The 19286-nt window shown below is 46.7% G+C and overlaps 7 protein-coding genes across 7 annotated transcripts; 4 read left to right on the top strand and 3 right to left on the bottom strand.

Annotated features, from left to right (window-relative positions):
- Positions 1-725: 725 nt before the first annotated feature.
- Positions 726-2950, top strand: FOBCDRAFT_194038 (ferric reductase like transmembrane component-domain-containing protein; the record flags this gene model as incomplete). The annotated part of the gene is made up of 2 exons (XM_059608773.1): positions 726-1255; positions 1303-2950. The coding sequence occupies 2 exons, from the start codon at positions 726-728 to the stop codon at positions 2948-2950; spliced, it is 2178 nt and encodes a 725-aa protein (XP_059466499.1).
- Positions 2951-3564: 614 nt separating this feature from the next.
- FOBCDRAFT_194037 (uncharacterized protein) lies at positions 3565-5201 on the top strand (the record flags this gene model as incomplete). The annotated part of the gene is made up of 8 exons (XM_059608772.1): positions 3565-3690; positions 3739-3797; positions 3918-4032; positions 4064-4127; positions 4221-4427; positions 4520-4566; positions 4618-4722; positions 4884-5201. The coding sequence occupies 8 exons, from the start codon at positions 3565-3567 to the stop codon at positions 5199-5201; spliced, it is 1041 nt and encodes a 346-aa protein (XP_059466498.1).
- Positions 5202-5846: 645 nt separating this feature from the next.
- Positions 5847-6708, top strand: FOBCDRAFT_209870 (uncharacterized protein; the record flags this gene model as incomplete). Its single annotated transcript, XM_059609292.1, has 2 exons — positions 5847-5897; positions 5939-6708. The coding sequence occupies 2 exons, from the start codon at positions 5847-5849 to the stop codon at positions 6605-6607; spliced, it is 720 nt and encodes a 239-aa protein (XP_059463702.1). The 3' UTR covers positions 6608-6708.
- A 1106-nt stretch (positions 6709-7814) lies between these two features.
- Positions 7815-9412, bottom strand: FOBCDRAFT_266303 (cytochrome P450; the record flags this gene model as incomplete). Its single annotated transcript, XM_059611380.1, has 4 exons — positions 7815-7952; positions 8001-8138; positions 8195-8813; positions 8868-9412. The coding sequence occupies 4 exons, from the start codon at positions 9410-9412 to the stop codon at positions 7815-7817; spliced, it is 1440 nt and encodes a 479-aa protein (XP_059463701.1).
- Positions 9413-11386: 1974 nt separating this feature from the next.
- FOBCDRAFT_122695 (phthalate transporter) lies at positions 11387-13309 on the top strand (the record flags this gene model as incomplete). Its single annotated transcript, XM_059607759.1, has 4 exons — positions 11387-11692; positions 11799-11844; positions 11900-12127; positions 12213-13309. 4 exons carry the CDS (start codon positions 11387-11389, stop codon positions 13307-13309), a joined length of 1677 nt encoding a protein of 558 aa, XP_059463700.1.
- Positions 13310-13963: 654 nt separating this feature from the next.
- FOBCDRAFT_313263 (peptidase S8/S53 domain-containing protein) lies at positions 13964-15423 on the bottom strand (the record flags this gene model as incomplete). The annotated part of the gene is made up of 5 exons (XM_031180314.3): positions 13964-14239; positions 14297-14497; positions 14550-14685; positions 14734-15072; positions 15121-15423. 5 exons carry the CDS (start codon positions 15421-15423, stop codon positions 13977-13979), a joined length of 1242 nt encoding a protein of 413 aa, XP_031041082.1. The 3' UTR covers positions 13964-13976.
- A 752-nt stretch (positions 15424-16175) lies between these two features.
- FOBCDRAFT_125044 (heterokaryon incompatibility protein-domain-containing protein) lies at positions 16176-18302 on the bottom strand (the record flags this gene model as incomplete). Its single annotated transcript, XM_031180313.3, has 1 exon — positions 16176-18302. One exon carries the CDS (start codon positions 18300-18302, stop codon positions 16176-16178), a length of 2127 nt encoding a protein of 708 aa, XP_031041081.3.
- Positions 18303-19286: the final 984 nt, after the last annotated feature.

Below are 19286 nucleotides of genomic sequence, written 5' to 3'. Positions count from 1 at the left end.
GCGTCACTGTGCTACTCTCAGTGGGCGGAATTAAGGGTTCTGGAACGCCATGTCTCACTGTGACCAGTGGTGACATGGGGTTGAATTCCTTGGAGGGCTGATGGTTCCTTGGACTTGGTTGCCAAGAAGTGATATCGCCAAGAGGTGAGATATCGGCACGTTGCCAAGACGGGCACTTGTTATTCCCAAGATTCAGTATGGGACTGAAATGGACCAAACTGTAGTATTGTTTCTACTACTTTATGTTGAAGATGCTGATCTGAAGCTGTGAAGCTCTGTATAGGTAACTGGAGCCATGCCCACAAACACGAGACCGTACTAACCAAGCGCAAACTCTCGGTCTCCCTCCGACCCTGGGAAAGTCTGCATCCAGCAAAACGGGCCCCAAGCATCCCCTCAACATGGCCTATCCCTTCCAGTTCCCAAAGGCTGATGCTAATCAACAAGCCACAAAACCCATGACCCAGGTTTCTCTCTCCTGACACTAAACCAATAGCCGTTTACCAAAACGAACGATATCCGGCGATCACGGATCTAGAATGCAGCCATGGAATCTTTTGAGGGATCTTTTGCTAAAGGTCACTGTTTCTGGAACAAGAGGTATTTTATCCATCTTGGGCCCGCGATGTTACTTAAGGATCAACTACCGAGCTCTTCTGTCTCCCAAGTCCCTCAGATCTTCACCTTTTAATTATCAGATCTTTTAGTCTTGGGCATCAGCCACCATGTGGTCTTACACTACAATGCCGGCATTAGCAATCGTGCTGTCAGCACTTTCTCTCCTCCCCTGCACATCAGCCACAGTTCCTCTTGAGGGCTATGGAAGGGACTCTTACCCGGTACCATGTGCCCAAGCGTGTTCATACGCAATGCCTAGCACTCTCGACTGTCCAGAGTATGCAGGCATGACGGCAGAGGAGAAGGCAGAGGCATATCCATCGGCAGAATGCTTTTCAAACGATCCTTCCTACTTGACCTCCATGGCGTACTGCATCCACTCTTATTGCCCCAAAGATGTGAAGATCTACAAGGTTGAGAACTTTTGGGAGACCTTGATGATTTATGAGTCAAAGTCAATTCGATGGTCGTACCCTGAGGCTTTGGCTCAGGTCAACACTACAAGTGTACCAAAGCCAATGTCGCCTGAAGAGACAGTTTTTAATAGGACCATCTCTATCGACGCAGCTACCTTTCAGAGTTATATGAATGGTGTCAGAGGATACAAAGCTGTGGCCAAGAATGAGTCCATGTACTCGTAAGTGAATATCTTCTTATAGTGTAAACAAAACTGATCTTTCATAGTATCCTGGCCTTTATGACATGTGTCATGGTCCCGATTGGCTTCTCCCTCCTCCGCTTCCTTCCCCTGCCAACATCCTTCAGAAGCAAGGTGTACGGCTATCTTATCGACCCTCCGGCTTGGGGTAAGCAGCACAGCGTGGCCACGCTTGGAATCGGCATGGTGCCAACTCGAGGTCAGGCTCTCTTCATTATCTACCTCATCGGCATCAATTGTCTGGCCACGTTTGAAGGATACCCCAACTACACACCGAACGGTATCTTTCCTGATCGTCACTATGAACTGATGCGTCATATCGGAAACCGTGCTGGTTCCATTGCATTTGCCAACATCCCCATTGTCATCCTCTACGCTGGGCGTAGCAGCGTGCTTCTGCGATTGACTAACTGGTCCTACTCAACCTTTCTTCTCCTCCATCGATGGACTGCCACAATATGTGTCATCCAAGTCGCTCTTCACTCACTTCTCTGGCTTCGCATCATGATCGAGCAACACTCATATCCCCTCGTTCTGACATACCCTTACTGGTACGTTGGTGTTGTTGGAACCGTCTTGTTCTCTGCCTTGATTCCTTTCTCTATGCTCCCTATCCGAAAGATCTTGTATGAGGTCTTCCTCATCACGCACATCCTCTTGACTGTCGGTGCTCTGGTCGCTTCTTGGTATCATATTGCTTTCCTCTACCAGGACACAAGCGGTTTCGAGATCTGGCTCATAATCGCTTTTGCTTTCTGGGGCCTTGAGAGAGTCCTTCGCATTCTACGCATCTCCAGATATGGTATCAAGAAGGCATATGTCACTCGCATTGACGATAAGTATCTGCGAGTTGACATCCCCGGTGTCGATGCCCATGGTCATTGTTTTGCTTATTTCCCTACACTGTCTTGGCGCGTATGGGAGAACCACCCTTTCTCAATTGTCAACTGCAGCAAAGGTCAGCTTGACGGAGAGTCCATAATGTCAAGCTCCGCTTCGCATACTCAGTCTGAGAATGAGGCCGCTGTCTCACCGACTGAGGCATCAACTTCCAAGGAGATGGCAGGCGCCGTGTCCAACATCCGCCAGCTTGGAGTCCACAGAAACACCACTAAGCCTGGTATCACACTATTCGTCCAGAACCTCCGTGGCATGACCGCCAAGCTCGCAAAGAAAGCAGACACTGGCATCGCCATCCCCGTTCTTATCGAGTCCTCTTATGGCCACGAAGACACCAGCCGCTTCGAGCCCAATACCGAATACCCGAATACCCTTGTCATCTCCGGTGGTGTTGGTATCGCAGGCGTCCTGTCATCTCTCCAAGCCTCCCTGTCGATGTACGCCAAGCCCCTGGGAACCACTAAGCTCTACTGGGGAATCAAAAGCAAGGGCCTTGTCGATGTGGTCAAGAGTATGATTGTAGGTGGGGATGCCGCTGAGGAAAAAGAAGTTGGTGAATCCTCCAGCTGGGGCCATATCGAGACCCACGTCTCGATCGGTGAGCGCATGGACATAAAGAGAGTTTTGACGACGGAATTGGAGAACGCTATTGGTGGAACTACGGTTGTTATTTGTGGTCCACATGCGATGTGTGATGAAGCTCGGTATGTCTGCGCTGCATTGGCGAGACATGGTGTTGTTGTTCGCTATGTTGAAGAATCCTTCACTTGGTAGACGCGTGAAAAAAGAGTGGAGAGGAGCGAGGCTTTAGAAGTATTCGTACATATTATATGGTATAAATATTTCCTTTTGCATTCACCTTGAGTGATTAAAAACTGTCATTTAATTGAGTTGCATTCGGCAATGTCGATCAAGGGAATTAGCCAGGGTCGGGAATACACTCGTAGCATATTAGGACTGCCGATGGCTAAATTATTCGGTCCCCATAAATCCGTCAAAACGATGATATCAAGGCTGCCCTCAGATCTTCAATGCGCCTGCCATTAACACTTTGACTCGCCAAATGATGCTATTGGTAATTAAGGTTCCAGCACGGTTCGATTGTGCCAATTGCGGGCGCGAGGATGCGGGATGAATGGTCGTCAGCAGCGCAAATGGAGCCTCGTCTCAATTCTGGAATACTATGCTTGCTCTGAAGGATTCAACTAAAATACCAGACACTTCTCAATGCGACACTACGACGGCTGACTGGCAGGCTTTGAGAACTGAACGGCAGTGAGTTCAAAGTGAAGGATTGCAACAAGGATTGTGTAAAATGTTCTAGCGGCAAGACCCTGTAGATATAAAAATACGAGATGTTCTCGATGCTTCAAGGACTTTAGAAGCTCATGCATCCGCGAAATTCTTTAGCAATTCGTTTATCTATTCTTTTCACCGGGCTTCTAGCAAGCCTCGCGGCAGCCCGCAGCATCGAGGAACGGGCTGCACCAAAGCTGATATTATCTCATTACATGGTATGAAGACGCTACCTCGAGCATAACTGGTTCACTAATATCTTGCAGCTTGGCGATATCACCGAGGAACATGCACCCAAAGATATCGCCGATACCATTGCCATGGGGTATGTGGACTGATGCTGTCAAGGCTCGACTAATCATTTTAAACAGTCGTGATGGATTCTTCCTCAACGTGGGGTATCCCAAGCTCGATTGAGTTCCGCAAACTTAAGACATCTTTATAGCTATGCCGACGACCTTGTCAGTAAAGGTGGCAAGTTCAAACTGGCCCTTTCTCTCGACCTTTATGCAACTGGTACATGGTGCTACGACAAGAAGCTCGGCAAAGACTGTGGAGGTGTAAGTATTCGCTCTCTCTACTTTGGTTTAGTGTGGAACTCACTCTGCAATCCAGCCGAAGGAGTACGAGACGAGCCTGAAGAGTTTCCTGGGTCGTGACTCTTATCTCCGCTATGGACCTGACAACTTCCCTTTCATCACCATTAAGTTCAAATTTATATAAACCTACTATTGCTGACACGAAACAGACTTCAGCACCGGCAGACAGACTGATAAGGATTTCACCGCCTGGAAGAAGTCTTTCGCCAACGAGATGTACTTCGTCCCTGGTATTGATGACACCCCTGGATTTTGGGAGAGCTATCCCGCTTGGTGGAACTATTGGGGAGACCTCATCGACGGCGCCAGTGTCTGGGAGTCAGCCTGGCCCGAAGTCCACGGTACCAACGAAGGTGGTCTGTCCAGGGACATCAAGGCCATGGGACCTCTTCAGAAGAAGGGCAAGCGCTTATGATGCGTATGTCATTCTCCAGCTATTTTTCACTAGATCACTCACAGCCTCCAGCCATCAGTATGCTTCAGTACAAGAACGCGGTAAGCTAAGCTTGAATGTGATACTACAAGACCGTGGCTAACCTATTATAGTACGGAGCAAACTTGTATCGCCGTGGTGAGATGAAGGTTGTCAAGAGAATGGAGAACATCCTCAGTATGGATCCCCAGCTCCATATCATCCAGCTTTTGACTTGGGTAAGTATCATCACCCCGCAAACAGACTTCTGGTAGCTAACAATTGATAGAATGATGGACCCGAGAGTCATCATTTCGGCAACCTCTGGCCCGAGCAAAACGCCGATGCCCAGCCTAGCCAATACGCCAGTCCTGACGGTTCCGATCATACTGCCCTCTAGCCACTATACTCCGCCTTCATCCACGCTTGGAAGAACGGCGGTTTAATGGTCCCGGCCTTCTCCAAGCGAGACGAAGCTATACCACAGGGTGCTTTATGGCACAAGAGTATTTTCCGGAGCACTAAATGTCCTGGAGGTGAATCAAGTGTGAAGTACTTTCAAGCACCAAATGGTACCGATGCTGGCCAAGACGCTCTCCACTGGGCCTTGGTAGTCCCTGCCAACGCAGCAGGCTTCATCGTCAATGTGATAAGCAACGGCAAGAGAACCAGCTCAAAATCTCTTCAGACTGGTCTAATAAGTAAAAGGGACTACTAAGAAAAGAGCAGCTTATAAGACAATACTATATAGGTACCTGACAAGCGACTAAGACCATACCGAAGCATGGAGGCTTGGCCTTACCTTTCTATGCACACTAAATTGTTACCCCCTTTCTCTCACTTCCCTCCAATCGACACAAATTACATCGCGCTACAGAGCCATAAGTGCGGGTTTCTACACATGCGGCGCATTTCGTGTCCCGTGGGATCGAAATGGGACAAATAAGTCGCCATAGTATGGTTTACGTGGGAATAAACCGGAGATAGACAGGCACTTGAGAAGTGAACCGGAGTGCGCGACGATTAGGGGTATACGACAATTAGGAATAGAAGAGTAGGGCTTAATCTTTATATATAAAATATCAAAATTAAACTTTATTTCATTATCTTCTTTAGACGTGAAGTTGTCTCAATCCAATGGCTTATGGTGGTGTTGGGTGAAGTGTTCGGATTCTTTTAGACATTATTTTAGCCTGTTTGATTATCCCGCGCTTATGACTTTTGTCCCCACATTTCATTCGTAAGCAGATAGATTCTAGGAATCGCATCGCCGACTTCCCCGCTTCTCTTCTACCTGCGTTATTTATTTAAGCCTTGCTCTATCTTGTTGACCCGTGTCAGACTTTCCTTAAGGGCGCTGACAATGGCCAGCGGCAGATTGCAATTAATAGTGGAGCCAGCGCTTCCAGCCTCTGTGCCATCCTTGTCCTTTCACGTCTTTCCCTACCTGTCGAGCTCCGGCTAAAAATCTGGTGCTACTCTTTCGCTCCCCGTTGCGTCGAAATTCACGCCCGCAGGTCGCATTACGCCGATGACTTCCAACATGGAGGTGTGCCAAAATGGCAAAGCCGATGTAAAAATCCTGTTGCGCTGTCAGTAAATTCCGAGGCGAGATCCGCCGCATTAGATTATTATCCCGTTAAGCTCCCCCTTGCGACTGTTGCGCCATATGAGCATGCCGGCGATAGCATAAACGACTTGAATCGTGTGTTGTATATTAATCTTGCGGTTGATACCCTTGCTGTACTTTGTGATCTGGACTACCGCAGAATGTCGCAACTATTATCTGGCTTGAGTCTTCGTGATCCGAAGGGAAGAGGTTTGCAGAGATTGGCTGTCAGCGCTAGCTGGACGTATCATCAAGGAGCTGGGGATACGATTAGAATGCTTGTTAAACATATGTTTCCCGAGCTGCTTGAGCTGACTGTGTTTATGTATGCTGAAAAAATGCCCCCCATTGATTGGGCTGGTGGAGTATGCGCGTTGGAAGATTGTAGCGGGACAGACTACTACAAGCGGTATGCAATGGGAAGAGGCCAACAGATGATGGATGGGGATAAATGGATGGTGATTGGGAAGAAGGAGATAAGAGTAATGGAGCTCACTTTCAGGCATGGATGGTAGTTGAAATTGCCTTCGATATGATGGGTATCATGTAGCCAGAAAGTTCCTTTGTTTGCATTTGCTCCTGTTTCTTAGCGGTTATTAATATAAATGATTTCTTGCATGTACTGGACTTTCTTTGACTCTTTTCTTGCACTTAACTAGATCATGTGCTTATCTTTTGCGCCTATGACATGAGTCCTCGAACGACTATTTGGGCTTTAAATATTACGCTTAACTAATTACTTAATGTAATCTCCTTTTAGGAAACATATTTTGAGCTATAGGTGATTGTAGTATAGGGGATTGTGTGCCGGTGTTATAGACAAGGATATAGGAATCCTTTATTAATAATAAGTTAGATGCGTAGGTTACATCCGGACAGCCTTTGGCTTATATACCTGCTCTGCTAATCTCGCCATATAAATTATCTTCACTAATGGCTAATATCTTACTTCTAATGCCTAATATAGGAGGTCTATATACTGAGATAGCTACTTAAAAAAAGATAATTACGGCATATAAGTGTTAGTAGGAGAAGCAAATTAAGGTATAATATAATAACTATAGCCTTTATTTATTCTAATTATCTCTGGTACCTAGCTAAATGAAATTGAAATCCTGCATAGTATAATGCCATATAACTATGTATACAATGTGAAAAGAAACAGGCTCAATGCATATTTACATACGGCCCATCTAATACAATTGGCACTGGCACTGAAGCTATTGCCGAGTTTGTGTGCCCGTCGCAGGCTCTATACTACGCTCCCATTCTCGCTGCTTGCTAACACGTACGCAGAAAGTTAGATCTCGTTCTGTCCCGCCTCGAGCGGCTTGAAAGGACCACAAATCGATACATGTTTGCCCGACGCTCTCATGGGCAAGGTGCAGTGAAACTGCCCTAGTTGCGTAGTGCGCCCAGCAGCTGACTGGCAAAGTAGAGAACGGTGATCGTGACCGGCCCCGCAACAAGTGAGGGTAAATAAACCTTCTCCGCCCACGCCGGGAGCTTCCTGAGCTCATCGACGACCTGGTACGTTTCCACCGCTGAGGATGTACGGCCAAATTGTTGTTCCTTCCAGAGAATCGTCTGCTGACCTTGGCGCGTCGAGAGAACAAAGTGCCACCGGGAACCTTAGGTAATCACGGCAAGGATGAAGGGCAACCGAGACAAAGCTTAATTCCGGGCATGAACTTGGACTCTGAATCCCTGCGGCTTTACAAACTACCGGTTATTAGTCTTGAACTCCTTTGCCCCTTCAGGAAACGTGAAATCAAAATCGCGAATAAGGCGCGGTATAAGTTTGGAAATCTCCAAGATTGAGATATGTCGCCCAATGCAGGTTCTAGCGCCCATGCCAAACTGGAGGGATCAGCAACGTTTACATTGACCAGTCTGAGTTTTACTTACTGCCATCCAATGACTATTCATTACTTCTAATCTTAATTTATCACTGTCAAGCCAGCGCTCGGGTCGAAATGCATCTGGATCAGGGCCGAAGAAGGCTGAGCTATAGTGCTCTACCCAGCAGTTGACTCCTACAATTGTCTGATCATAAATGTAAGCTCAGTCGATCATATAAATGGGTTATATGTTTGGCTTACTCCCTCCGGGAAGAATTGTCCCGTAATGGTTACACCACCTTTAGGGATGATCCGTTCCAATGGCTGACCGACTGCGGGATGCAACCTCAACCCTTCCTTGATGACAGCTTGTAGATATTCCATTCCTTGTACCTCTTTGAAGCTGAAGTGACGGGGGTGCAATGCTCGCTCCTGGTGCTTAGCCACCTCTTGACGAAGTCTGCCCAACACCTTTGGGCTCGTTATAAGGAAATACATGATAGCTGAGAGGCTGATGCCAGTGGTATCGGATCCAGCTGTCATGTTAGATGCACATCCACTAAGAACATACCAGTCATTATATGTCAATGGGCCTTTGCGATGCCGAGCAACATATTTGGAAAGGAAGTCCATGCGTTGCTTATTTTTATCGTCAAGATCAAGATTCTTGGGCTTTGCTTGATGCTCTTTCATGAGCTTCTCGGTGAATTGCAGGACGTATTGGATCCCGCTCCCTGTGTTCCCAGCAAGGCAGTTGCGCACATGGAATAACAAGGGATGAAGCCGAGGATAAACACCGAGAACACTGGCATAAAAGAGAAATCCTTCCAGAGATTCCATGACCCATGCTATTTCAACGCCCTGATCAAGGAATCCCAGTCTTTTCGAATATGTTATCATACTGATGACGCCAAAGGCTTAGCATTGAAGCCACTTGGCCAGGTCAATAAGTGGTGACATAGTTGGAGATGTTGAATCGCCAGCCATCTCTCGAAGTCGCTGATCAAATAAATCTGAACACTCGTCGACAAAACCCTCATATGAGATAAGGGCTGACATGGCATGGGTACTCTGATATAGCCGACGTAGTTGAGCATGCTCTTTGATATTCTCGTGCGCAAAGACGGATGGCTGGTCAGGGTTTGGTGTAGCAAATGCTCTGAAGAAATAGGGCTTGGCAAACTTGTCGGCTTTACCAATACCATAGATAACTTGAGCGGCCTCGGGATGTTCAACGCTGTATCCTTTGGGACCATAACGAACGACGGAGCCGTATTTGCGATGAAGCGCGATGTTGTCACGCTCGAAGTGACCTTTCCGAATTCGATTTACATACCACAGATCAGTGAGTCTTGCAACTATTGGACCAGGGACATTTTTAAGAAGAGAATGGAATTTGTTGTATAGAAGAATCGCCACTTTGTAGCTGATGGCCAGAGCTAACAATGCTAGCAGTAATTGAAAAAGGAGAGATATCATGTTGGCAGTAAGGCAAAATGGAGGATATTAGTTATAGCAAGATGTATAGGCTAGATATATATAAAATTGTAACCTCAAAAGCAGTCTAAAAAGGAATAGGAAAACCTGGGGTAAATATATCTTAAATCCATTATAGGTGAGATCCGTGTGGAGAAGGAAAACGAGGTACCTTTGTGGAGCCGAGCCGTTGGTACTCTGTGTCAAAGGGGATGATTATGTTGGGAAATGTACAGAGTATGGTCAAGATCATCCTGACCATCCTTATCTTAGTGCGAGGTCCGAGGTCGCTTCCCTAACCGGACGCACCCATAAAGCGAACCTGCCCATACGCCATGAATTGTCTCAGGCTAGCAAGGATCATTCTGCTTAAGCCAGTCTCCCACGACATACGAGAACAAACGACTGAGATACAGCATCATGGATGAACACAAGTCCGGAATCCTTGGACTCGATCTCCAGCCGGACCCAAAGGACCAAGGAACCATCGGAATACTTATTCCCTCTTGGTGCCCAACGTCTAGACTTTGTTCCGCGTCAATATAACCCCGAAGGAGAGAGTACTCACCTGTTCTGGCTCTATCAAGTTAAAATCTGGATCATAACGCTTGTTGTACCAGATGGCATTGCAACTCTGGCATTATACTAGTGGCGCAATACTAAAAGAGATGTCGCTAACACGAGAAAGTAGGGTATTAGTAATCGAGAAGTTCTTAAAAAAAGACGAAGAGGTCAAAGAGTACTCGGCGGTATCAACAACATCAAACCGTTGTTTACTAGATGGAGCAGTGCAGAGAAGTCACCGAGCACCTTACTCATGTCTGGGGTCTTGGATCGCTTTTAATTAAGCCTGTGCAGAGAATAGCGAGGTACCGAATACTCATATTAGCGTTGTTGCGATAAACTCCTTAAGATCATCCAGATCGGAAAGACCTGCTTGGAGCTAGAGAGCGTTTGAATGCGCTCCTCTTCCAGATAAATCCTAACATAAAACCTTTCAAAGCAGTGATCAAAACATGCCCCGACCCGAAAGCCAAACTTAGCGCCAGGCGAATGGTGAGAAAGTCCATGTCTGACATCCGATTTTGGAGTTACCGCCTGAGTGGAAACAGGAACTATGCGGGCGACAATCGGAGTTGCGGTGCCCCATGAGACGACACGATAGACGAACCAAGTCCAAGGAGTGCCCCTGAAACGCTGTTCGCCAACTCATTTAGCCCGGCCAACTAAGGTCTTAAGTAGCCGGGTAACACATCCGCATTTGTGGACAACTCTAAGTGCACTTTCAATGTCGCTGCCCAAGCAGCGTTAGGCTTGCCTTTTTATTTAATATTTTCTTTCCTTGTTGTTATGTAATATTGTTAATATATTTAGTATAGCAAGTGTTGGTTAGATGTCTGAGATTAAGACACGTAGAAACCAGCAGGGGTGGAGCGTTTCAGACAATAGCCTGCTAAATTCTTACAGGATATAAATAAACTTGGGGTAGATAAGGTCGTGAATGAATCTACAGTGAATTGATATGGGATGACCCTTGTTATTCGTTTTGTTTTGTTTATCCTCTGTTTATCTGATAAGCTGGATGATTCTTTTCACTAATGTATAAGCCTGGCAGCTAGCTGCTTAACGCTAGTGCTAATCACGCAAGTTATCACGCAAATCCCGCGCTTTATGGCACTATGGCTACTCGGCGCTACAATCTACCGACTGCACTTTATACCTTGTGCCTAAACGCAAATTCAAGATAGCCTCAACCAGCCGTGCCGCCACTTCCCCTAAAATGCTATCACCTAGCTTTATCGCGTCACGCAATAGCTACTTCTCGGATAAGACGGCACTTTTATCTTTCGCCTTTTCTAGCTCGGCTAGAATAATCGATAACGGCGGCAGAGACTAGAATATATAAAATGAAGCTTTCCACGGTAGCTTTTACCATAGACCACAGACAGCCAGAGTTCGATGAAACGGTCTTTGAAAATGTCTAGTAAAGACGGTCACGCTGAATCCTATCCCGCTGGAGACTTCGCGACACAGCCTGTCAAGCGTCAAAGATGGTATCATCTCTATGGCAAAGATCTCAGCCACGTACCAGTCGACGAAGGCTACTCGACAGGCTCAGAGACCGCTTCCCTACACAGTGACTTTGTGAATAACCATCACAATGTCTTTGCTGCTCCCGAAGCCGTGGATATCTACAAGATAGTAGATGGCTTCGAGGGTGCTCACCGCTTCGAGCCTTCTGCGACTTGGGAAGCCCAGGAGGAGGAGAAGCTGGTAAGACGGGTATGTCGCTCACGTAATATGTTTTCATGAACAGCAATACTAATGCCGATGGTAGCTTGACTGGTTCATTGCACTTCCCGCCTGTATCATGTTCTTTGCTCTCCAGCTGGACCGTGGCAATATTGTTCAAGCTCTTTCGGATGGCATGCTAAGTAAGCTCACGGTCGACAGTCATTTTCGTATGCTACGAGCGCTAACTCTGTCCAGATGATCTCGGTCTCACGACAAATGACTACAACAATGGCATGACGATATTTTACTGTTCGTTCCTATTCGCAGAGCTCCCATCACAAGTCATTGGGAAGAAGCTTGGACCAGACGTCTGGATCCCTATCCAGATGGTACTCTGGAGTGTCGTGGCAATGTCGCAAGCCGCGCTTCAAGGAAGGACTAGCTTCTTTGTTTGCCGCTGGTTGCTTGGAATGCTCGAAGGAGGTAATTATACATTAATGCTGGGTATCTGCCTTGTCCTGGCTTGTATCCGTTTGCTGTCACGAGCCCCTGACTTACATACTTCCAGGGTTCATCCCCGACACCATTCTTTATCTTTCGTACTTTTACAAGAATGTGGAGCTCCCCCGACGCCTAAGTTGGTTTTGGACATCGTACCAAGGCACGCAGATTATTGGTGCCTTTTTGGCATACGGTATTCTCCACCTCAGGGGCCACAGTGGGCTGCATGAAGGCTGGAGGTATCTCTTCTTGATTGAGGGATCCTTCACTGCACTTATCGGCATACTAACCTTCCTCTACTTACCGCCATCCCCTACACAGACGGCTCGCACAGGCTGGAAAGGTTTACTGCGACCCAAGGCTGGATGGTTCACTGAACGCGAAGAGATCATCATGATCACACGAGTTCTTCGGGATGATCCTGGCAAGGCTACCATGCACAACCGCCAGGGCTTAACGGGCAGCCTGATATGGGAAGCTCTCACTGACTACGACATGTGGCCTATCTACCTCATCGGTCTTTCCTGGGGTATTCCTAACGCGCCTCCCCAAGCATATATTACACTGACCTGCAAGGCTCTTGGTTTTGATACTTTCCATACCAATCTTCTTACCATTCCGGCATATACCTTGTTCATTATACAGCTACTGTTCTGGACCTGGGTATCCGAGAGGATCAATCAGCGTGTTCTTCTCGGTGTTATCGGCCAGCTATGGTCCTTACCACTTCTGGTTTCCCTGGTCACTTTGCCTCCCATCTTCCCGGGCTGGAAATGGACAAAATGGACTCTTTCTACACTTCTTGTCGGCGCTCCCTACCCTCATGCGATTCTTGTGGCCTTGACGTCTCGCAATGCCGGATCCGTCCGCACTCGTACTGTTGGCTCCTCGCTCTACAACATGAGCGTTCAAATGTCGAGCATTATATCCTCACAGATCTACCGTAAGGACGATGCACCATACTATTACACTGGAAATAAAGCGCTACTTGGTGTCTTGAGTTATAATATCTTGATCTACATCTTCATCAAGGTCTACTATGTTAGGGAAAATAATAGAAGAGATAAGATCTGGGAAGGCATGAGCAGGGAAGAGAGAATTAATTATCTAAAAACAACAACTGACAAGGGAAACAAGAGGCTGGATTTCAGGTTTGCTTCATAATTGCTGCTGTAAGCTATTGGGTTATCATCCAAGCCACAGTTTAAATAGGCAATTTCTCTACTGTGTAATAGGATTGAATTTAAGGACAACCTTCTAAGGTTTTCCACTATCATCTAAGTATACTAATAGAAGAAGACTTTCTCTGATATAATTGGCTAATAGATTTCGAGCTGAGTGACAATTCCAGATTTTGTTCGGAGATCGAGAACCCAGGGTTCAATTTCGCCAAGGCCAGGGGTTGATTGGAGGATGGCGAGTTTGCCCATTGCAGTTTCAGTGGTTGCGGTGGTGTTTGTGGGGGTTGTTAGACTGATTAGTTGGTTTTGTCTTGGGCTATTGTGTGGCAGTTAGTATGCTGCCTGAACTGTGTTTTAAGTTGATAGACCTGTTGGCTGATGCTTGAATCGCGCACCTTACCTCGTGGGAACAAAGCTCAGAATGACCGGAGATGTGCAGACGGCGGGACTCGCGCCTGGTACCTGTGCACCCGTAATTAACATGTTGCTCCTGCAGACCATGCTCCAGGCAACGCTGCAGGAGACTTCAATTTGTCTCATAGAACATAAGTATAATTTAAGCTATGTTTGTTCTATGGTTATCATACAGCAATGTCAAAACTTGGATGAAGTCTACCTAGAACTGTATCAACATATCATGCTTTCCAGACCTAAGCGCCGTTTCCATTGTAGGCAATCAGGTTAGGGCTGCCAGAGAGGGTACCAGTGATCTTTCCGGAGGTTCCAAGGGCCTTAATTCGGCTTGCGACGGAAGCAGGTGTAGTAAGACCTTCAAGGACCTTAAGGTAGAGGGCGAGACCAGCGACATGGGGAGATGCCATCGAAGTACCACTGATAGAGTTAGTGGCGCTGTTAGAGCCAATCCATGCTGACAGAATGCTTTGACCGGGAGCAAAGATATCGACACCAGCGCCTGATAATGGTCAGTCAGTCACTTCCAGAGTTCAAAAAAGCAAAGGGATCAGCGTACCGTAGTTAGTGAAAGAAGTAGGTCTCCAGGCAGAGGTGAGAGCAGCAACAGTGATGGCGTTGGCTGCATTGGCAGGGGATTGGCTAGACACAGGCAGAGGGTTTCCGTCCTCATCACCGTTTCCGGCAGCGACAACAGAGAGGACTCCAGAGTTGTACGCAGCGTCAATAGCAGTTACCCAAGCCTGAGATGCGTCACCACCTAAACTAGCCATTAGTGGAAGAACGGGAAGACACGGGCAGATGCATCATACCGAGAGAAAGGTTGATGACGGCCTTGCCGGCGCGGCCCTTGGAGGTGATGTCGTTGACAGCCCAGTTGAAACCAGCGAGAACACCAGAATCGGTTCCCTCTGCTCCCTGGAACACCTTGACGGAAACAATGTTGGCCTATTGACGTTAGCACGGTCTGCTCAATACAATTCCGCGTGTACTGACCTTCTTAGCAACACCATAGGTAGAGCCGGCGATAGTGCCAGCAACATGAGTACCGTGTCCAAGAGTATCAGTGTTGGCTCCAGAAAAGATGCTATATCCTGCAACGGCGCGGCCACCGAACTGCGAGTGAGAAATCAAAACACCGCTGTCAACAACATAAGCATAGGAGCCCTCGCCAGCAGAAGTATCATAGATGTAGCTGGTAGAGCCGGAGGTACGGTGGGAGATCGTTCCAAGACCCCAGGGAGCTCCCGATTGGGTAGTCAGGGCCCTGTCAGACAGTTCGCTGGACTGCTCGAAGTTGAGCTTGACGATCTTATCAGGTTCAACGAAGGCAACCTTGTTTCTTGTAAGCAGGAGTCTTTAGGTTTGAGCACTGAAGCTTACCTCAGGGCTGGCCTCAATTTCCTTGATAGTCTCCTCATCGAACTGTCCAGCATAGGCGTTCCAGTTCTTGATGTTGAAGGTACGCTCGATACCAGCAGTCTCACGCTTAGAAAGGCTGCGGCGATGAACATCCCCAACCCACTGAAGGTGAGACTCGACCTTTGCACTAGAAGCAGAGGACTTGAGGGTGACAATGTATTTTCCGGGTATCTCCTCTGAACGCTTGCTTGGTGCGGTGGGAGCAGCAAGAGCAGCAGGCAGGAAAGCTCCCAGGTAGAGAGCGAGACGAAGCAAGCTAGCCATCGTGAACGAAGAGAGAGGTAATTGGAGAAGTGATGATGGAGTTGATATCAAGAAGGGAGATTCGAGGACTCTTGGCTACGATTTATAGTCGTAACAAGACTATGGTAAAACGGCTTCTAGGCGCCGTTGCCATTTCTTGGCAAACTGACTTATTGACGGAATATATTGCGCCATGGGTCCAGGACCGGGCCTTTGCGATCAGACTTGGCACAGCTTCCTAAACGGTCTATGTCCGATGCACCCTAGAACGGAAGGTCGCACTTCAACGAGGTTCAACAGAGGAACTATTGCTAAAAGGCCACGGAGAACAGAGATGGCGTCAAATGGCGTATCAATCGTCGCCATTATAGTTTCCATCGCGGTAGGATCGACCTGATGCGCAGGCAATTATCCAGTCATCTGGCCATTGAGAAGTTTAGAGATAAGCAAGGTGGGGATTATAGGATCGGACCGTAACCAAAATGGAGACTAACGCTACAGGGGTTTAAAACAATAGGTAAGCTTATCAGTAAACAGGTAAGCTTATCATTAAACAAGTAAGCTTATCAGTACTGTAGATATTTCCGAGCGACTATTCCTTCACTGGCTGTATCTAGATTTTTAAGAAGACTGACAGTAACAAAGGTAAACAATTAGATAAAAGAGAGCTGGGAGTATGCCAGAGCATCTTGATAAAGATTAGCTAATTATATACTTTCTAGGTTTAACATTTCTAGTTGATAAAAGCAAACTTATAAGTAATAGTTAAATAGCTAAATAAGAATAAACTCCTTCCTTTCTCTTGCCCCAGTTCTTTCTTCATCTAGCGCCCGTCCATACATATATCTATCCACAAAACAATCACCAACTATTTTAAACTCCTCCCCAAACTGCCTCAGTATAATAGGAATAGAACATCCTAAAGCAACGCATATAATATCGTTAGCATTTGTATTATCAGAGGCAAGACAGAAGAGACCCGTAGTGGTGATAACAAATTTGCGACCTTTCATCGCTGTCTTGAAGTAGTTTTCCAATGCCTGGGACATTTCATCAATCGACATTTCTGGGGTCGCCTGGATGTATCGCTGCAATATCTCATCTGGTTTCCACGCTTGGTAACGCTGGGCTAGAAATCGGGTAAAGACTTGGTAGGTTCGCCCAATGACATCGACTGATGTAGAGCTTGGATACCTGAATTGGTTCAGAGACAAGGTTCTACAAAAGGATTCGTGATCGTCGTCACTCAATGGGCTTTTGTAGCTTGTAAACACCCAATACCATTGCAGGAAGGCCATGAGGTAGGCGCTGGTACTGGGGGCATGCTCCAGCCCAATACCGACGTAGTCGGCTGTGCCGAGGACGATGCCCGTAATCGACAGCTTTCTTCTCCGACTGGAGAGATATGTCGAAGATCTGGTGTCTTTAGAGGCGTTGAAATGCCTATTGAAGTTCCAGGCAAGAGGCTTTCGCCAGCTAGAGCCGTTTGACCAATCTGGAACCCACGAGGGAAGGATGTGGATGTTATCAGTCAGAATAGGATTAGAGGCACAGCAGATGACATCGAGGCTGCCAGTTTTCGCAATCAGATAGTCAACAATATCCGTATATACGTGCCGTGGATCCAGCTTGTAGTTGACTTGAAATTGGGTCTGGTCTTTCTCTGGGAGTATACCCAGGAGAGCATACAGCTTATCTCGTGGGTCACGACAGAGTTTGTCGGCACACAGCAAGAGGCAGCTGAAAAGATCTGCGCTTCCAGCATTATGCAACGAATGTAATGACTGAAGAGTGCTCGGCCCGAAACCCACCAAACAGTCCACGTATGTGACAGATCGCAAAGACAAGGCCTGGCGCCCTTTTTCCAGGTGGAAAGCTCTCATAAGGTCCACCTTGCAAGCTCTGAGAAGCTTAGACGCCTGGAGGTAGATGTCCCACGAATGAGCAGAGTTTCCGCAGAAGACGGTCACCTGACGCGCATTGAAGATCTCCTGCACCACCCAGAGTCTTCGCCAATAGTCCCTCTCGAACAAGTCCACCAGAGCTTGCCAATCACGCTTGCGTTTGCGATTGTTTATCAGGGCGGCTAGCGCCGTTCGCGAGTTATTACACTCTGCCAGTTCACAGAGCAGCTCAGTTGCAGCGTAGCTGTCGTTGGCTTCCGGTCCCAACCAAAGGGCGACCATGGAGGCCTTTTTGTATATTGAAGTCATAAGACCAACTTGATAGCTTCTTTCTTCATCGTCGAGCTGGTTGATACATATTGCATCTGCCCATACAATCACAGAAGTGGATATAGATCTGATTCTGGACAAGGCATGCCATAGACTCGTTGTGACAGGAAACTGGTGGCCATCCAGCTCAATGACTCTTGTTTCAAGGGGATCACCCCATGAATAGGAAATCGCGATGTAATCCTGTACCATGTCCAGCGAAGTGTGAAAGATTTGGCAACGGATCTTGGCTGAAACGTCCGACAAGATCCGAAGAAGACGGATCTCATGTTTCTGTGAGTTTAAACTGTGGTACTGGAAGGGTGTGTCCCCCAAGGCCCTTGGCTGGGGACTTGACGAACGGTGGCGCAGACGCTTATTCGGGCGTTCAGCCGAGACCGACAATGGTTGAGGCTGCGATACAGATACGGTATTGCGAGCCTCTATATATCGACTGAACTTTCTGACATGGCGACGACTTGTTGCATCAGGATTTGAACAAGGTGATCCCAGGATGTTACCTGTGGGTGGAAGAAGGGGTCGATTACCCCCAGGAGGAGGCTGAAGAGACGAAGACCTGGATAGCAATTGTGGTGGCGATATGTCCTTTTTTCTGGAGTCTGGAAGTTCACTCTGCGAAGTTGCATGGATTTCATGTTGCTCAGATACGTTTCTTGTATCAGACATCTTGACCATATTACCTAGTATGAAAATGAAATTTAGGTTGGGTGGTATAGGGTTCAGTTCTTGTCAGATCGCGACAAAGTCAATTCACAGCTAGGTTGTATCTGGGAGGTCGGGCAGCAATCATCAGCCTAAATAACAGAATATGCCTTGCGGTCAGCCTCAGTGTATATAATAATGGAGGTGGCGGAACGGAACCGCTCTCTATTGGTTTGATACATAGTACAGCCCCATGCAAAACACATTTCGGGTTTAAGCCCGTTTTAGCCACTTACCCTGTAGACAAAGGTCGGCCTGGTAAACAATATAATATAACAGACTACTTAGTAGTTAACTCCACGGCTGGCTCCTGCTTATCCTCCTGACTGATCCCATCCTGATCCGTGCATTCGTCATGAGAAGAAATTGTTTTAAATCCAAAGCATGTACGTACAGAAAAAAAGCAGAATGGATCTGAATCGCCACAAGGGCAAAAGAGTGATAACAAGGGCAGCACCTCACGCATAAATAAACGCAATAGCCTAAGTTGGGTAAGTAAGATTACTTAAATAAAGAGTAGTAGAAAGACTCACTACCAAGCCTTTAAAGAAACCTCTAGAAGAGATATAGTAAGTATAATCTATGAAAAGCGGCTAGTGGACTACTATATAAATAAATAAGAAAATACTACTAAGGATAATCTTTTAGCTTTCTCCTAAGCAGAGTGTTTATGTTAGGGGTAATAATGTCTACTTAGGCCTGGTATCTAATTTAATACATAATTATATCACTAATACTTTTATTATTAAAAGTATAAATATGTGTATATAACAAAGACTGGTTAAATTAACTAAGGCTGAATATAGCTATTTAATAAAGTTATTACCTTACTAAAATAATACAAGTAAAACCTAGCCACGACGTAATAATAACAATACACCTAAGGATTAGGAAGTTAATAACAGCAACTTTACTTTACTTCTAAGTTCTCTATGCTGATATAAGCTC

Source organism: Fusarium oxysporum, chromosome I (genome assembly GCF_013085055.1).
Source record: "Fusarium oxysporum Fo47 chromosome I, complete sequence".
In the NCBI taxonomy this organism is placed as follows: Eukaryota; Fungi; Ascomycota; class Sordariomycetes; order Hypocreales; family Nectriaceae; genus Fusarium; species Fusarium oxysporum.
Note: the sequence above shows the minus strand (reverse complement) of the source record. Positions and strands in the feature narration are given on the sequence as shown.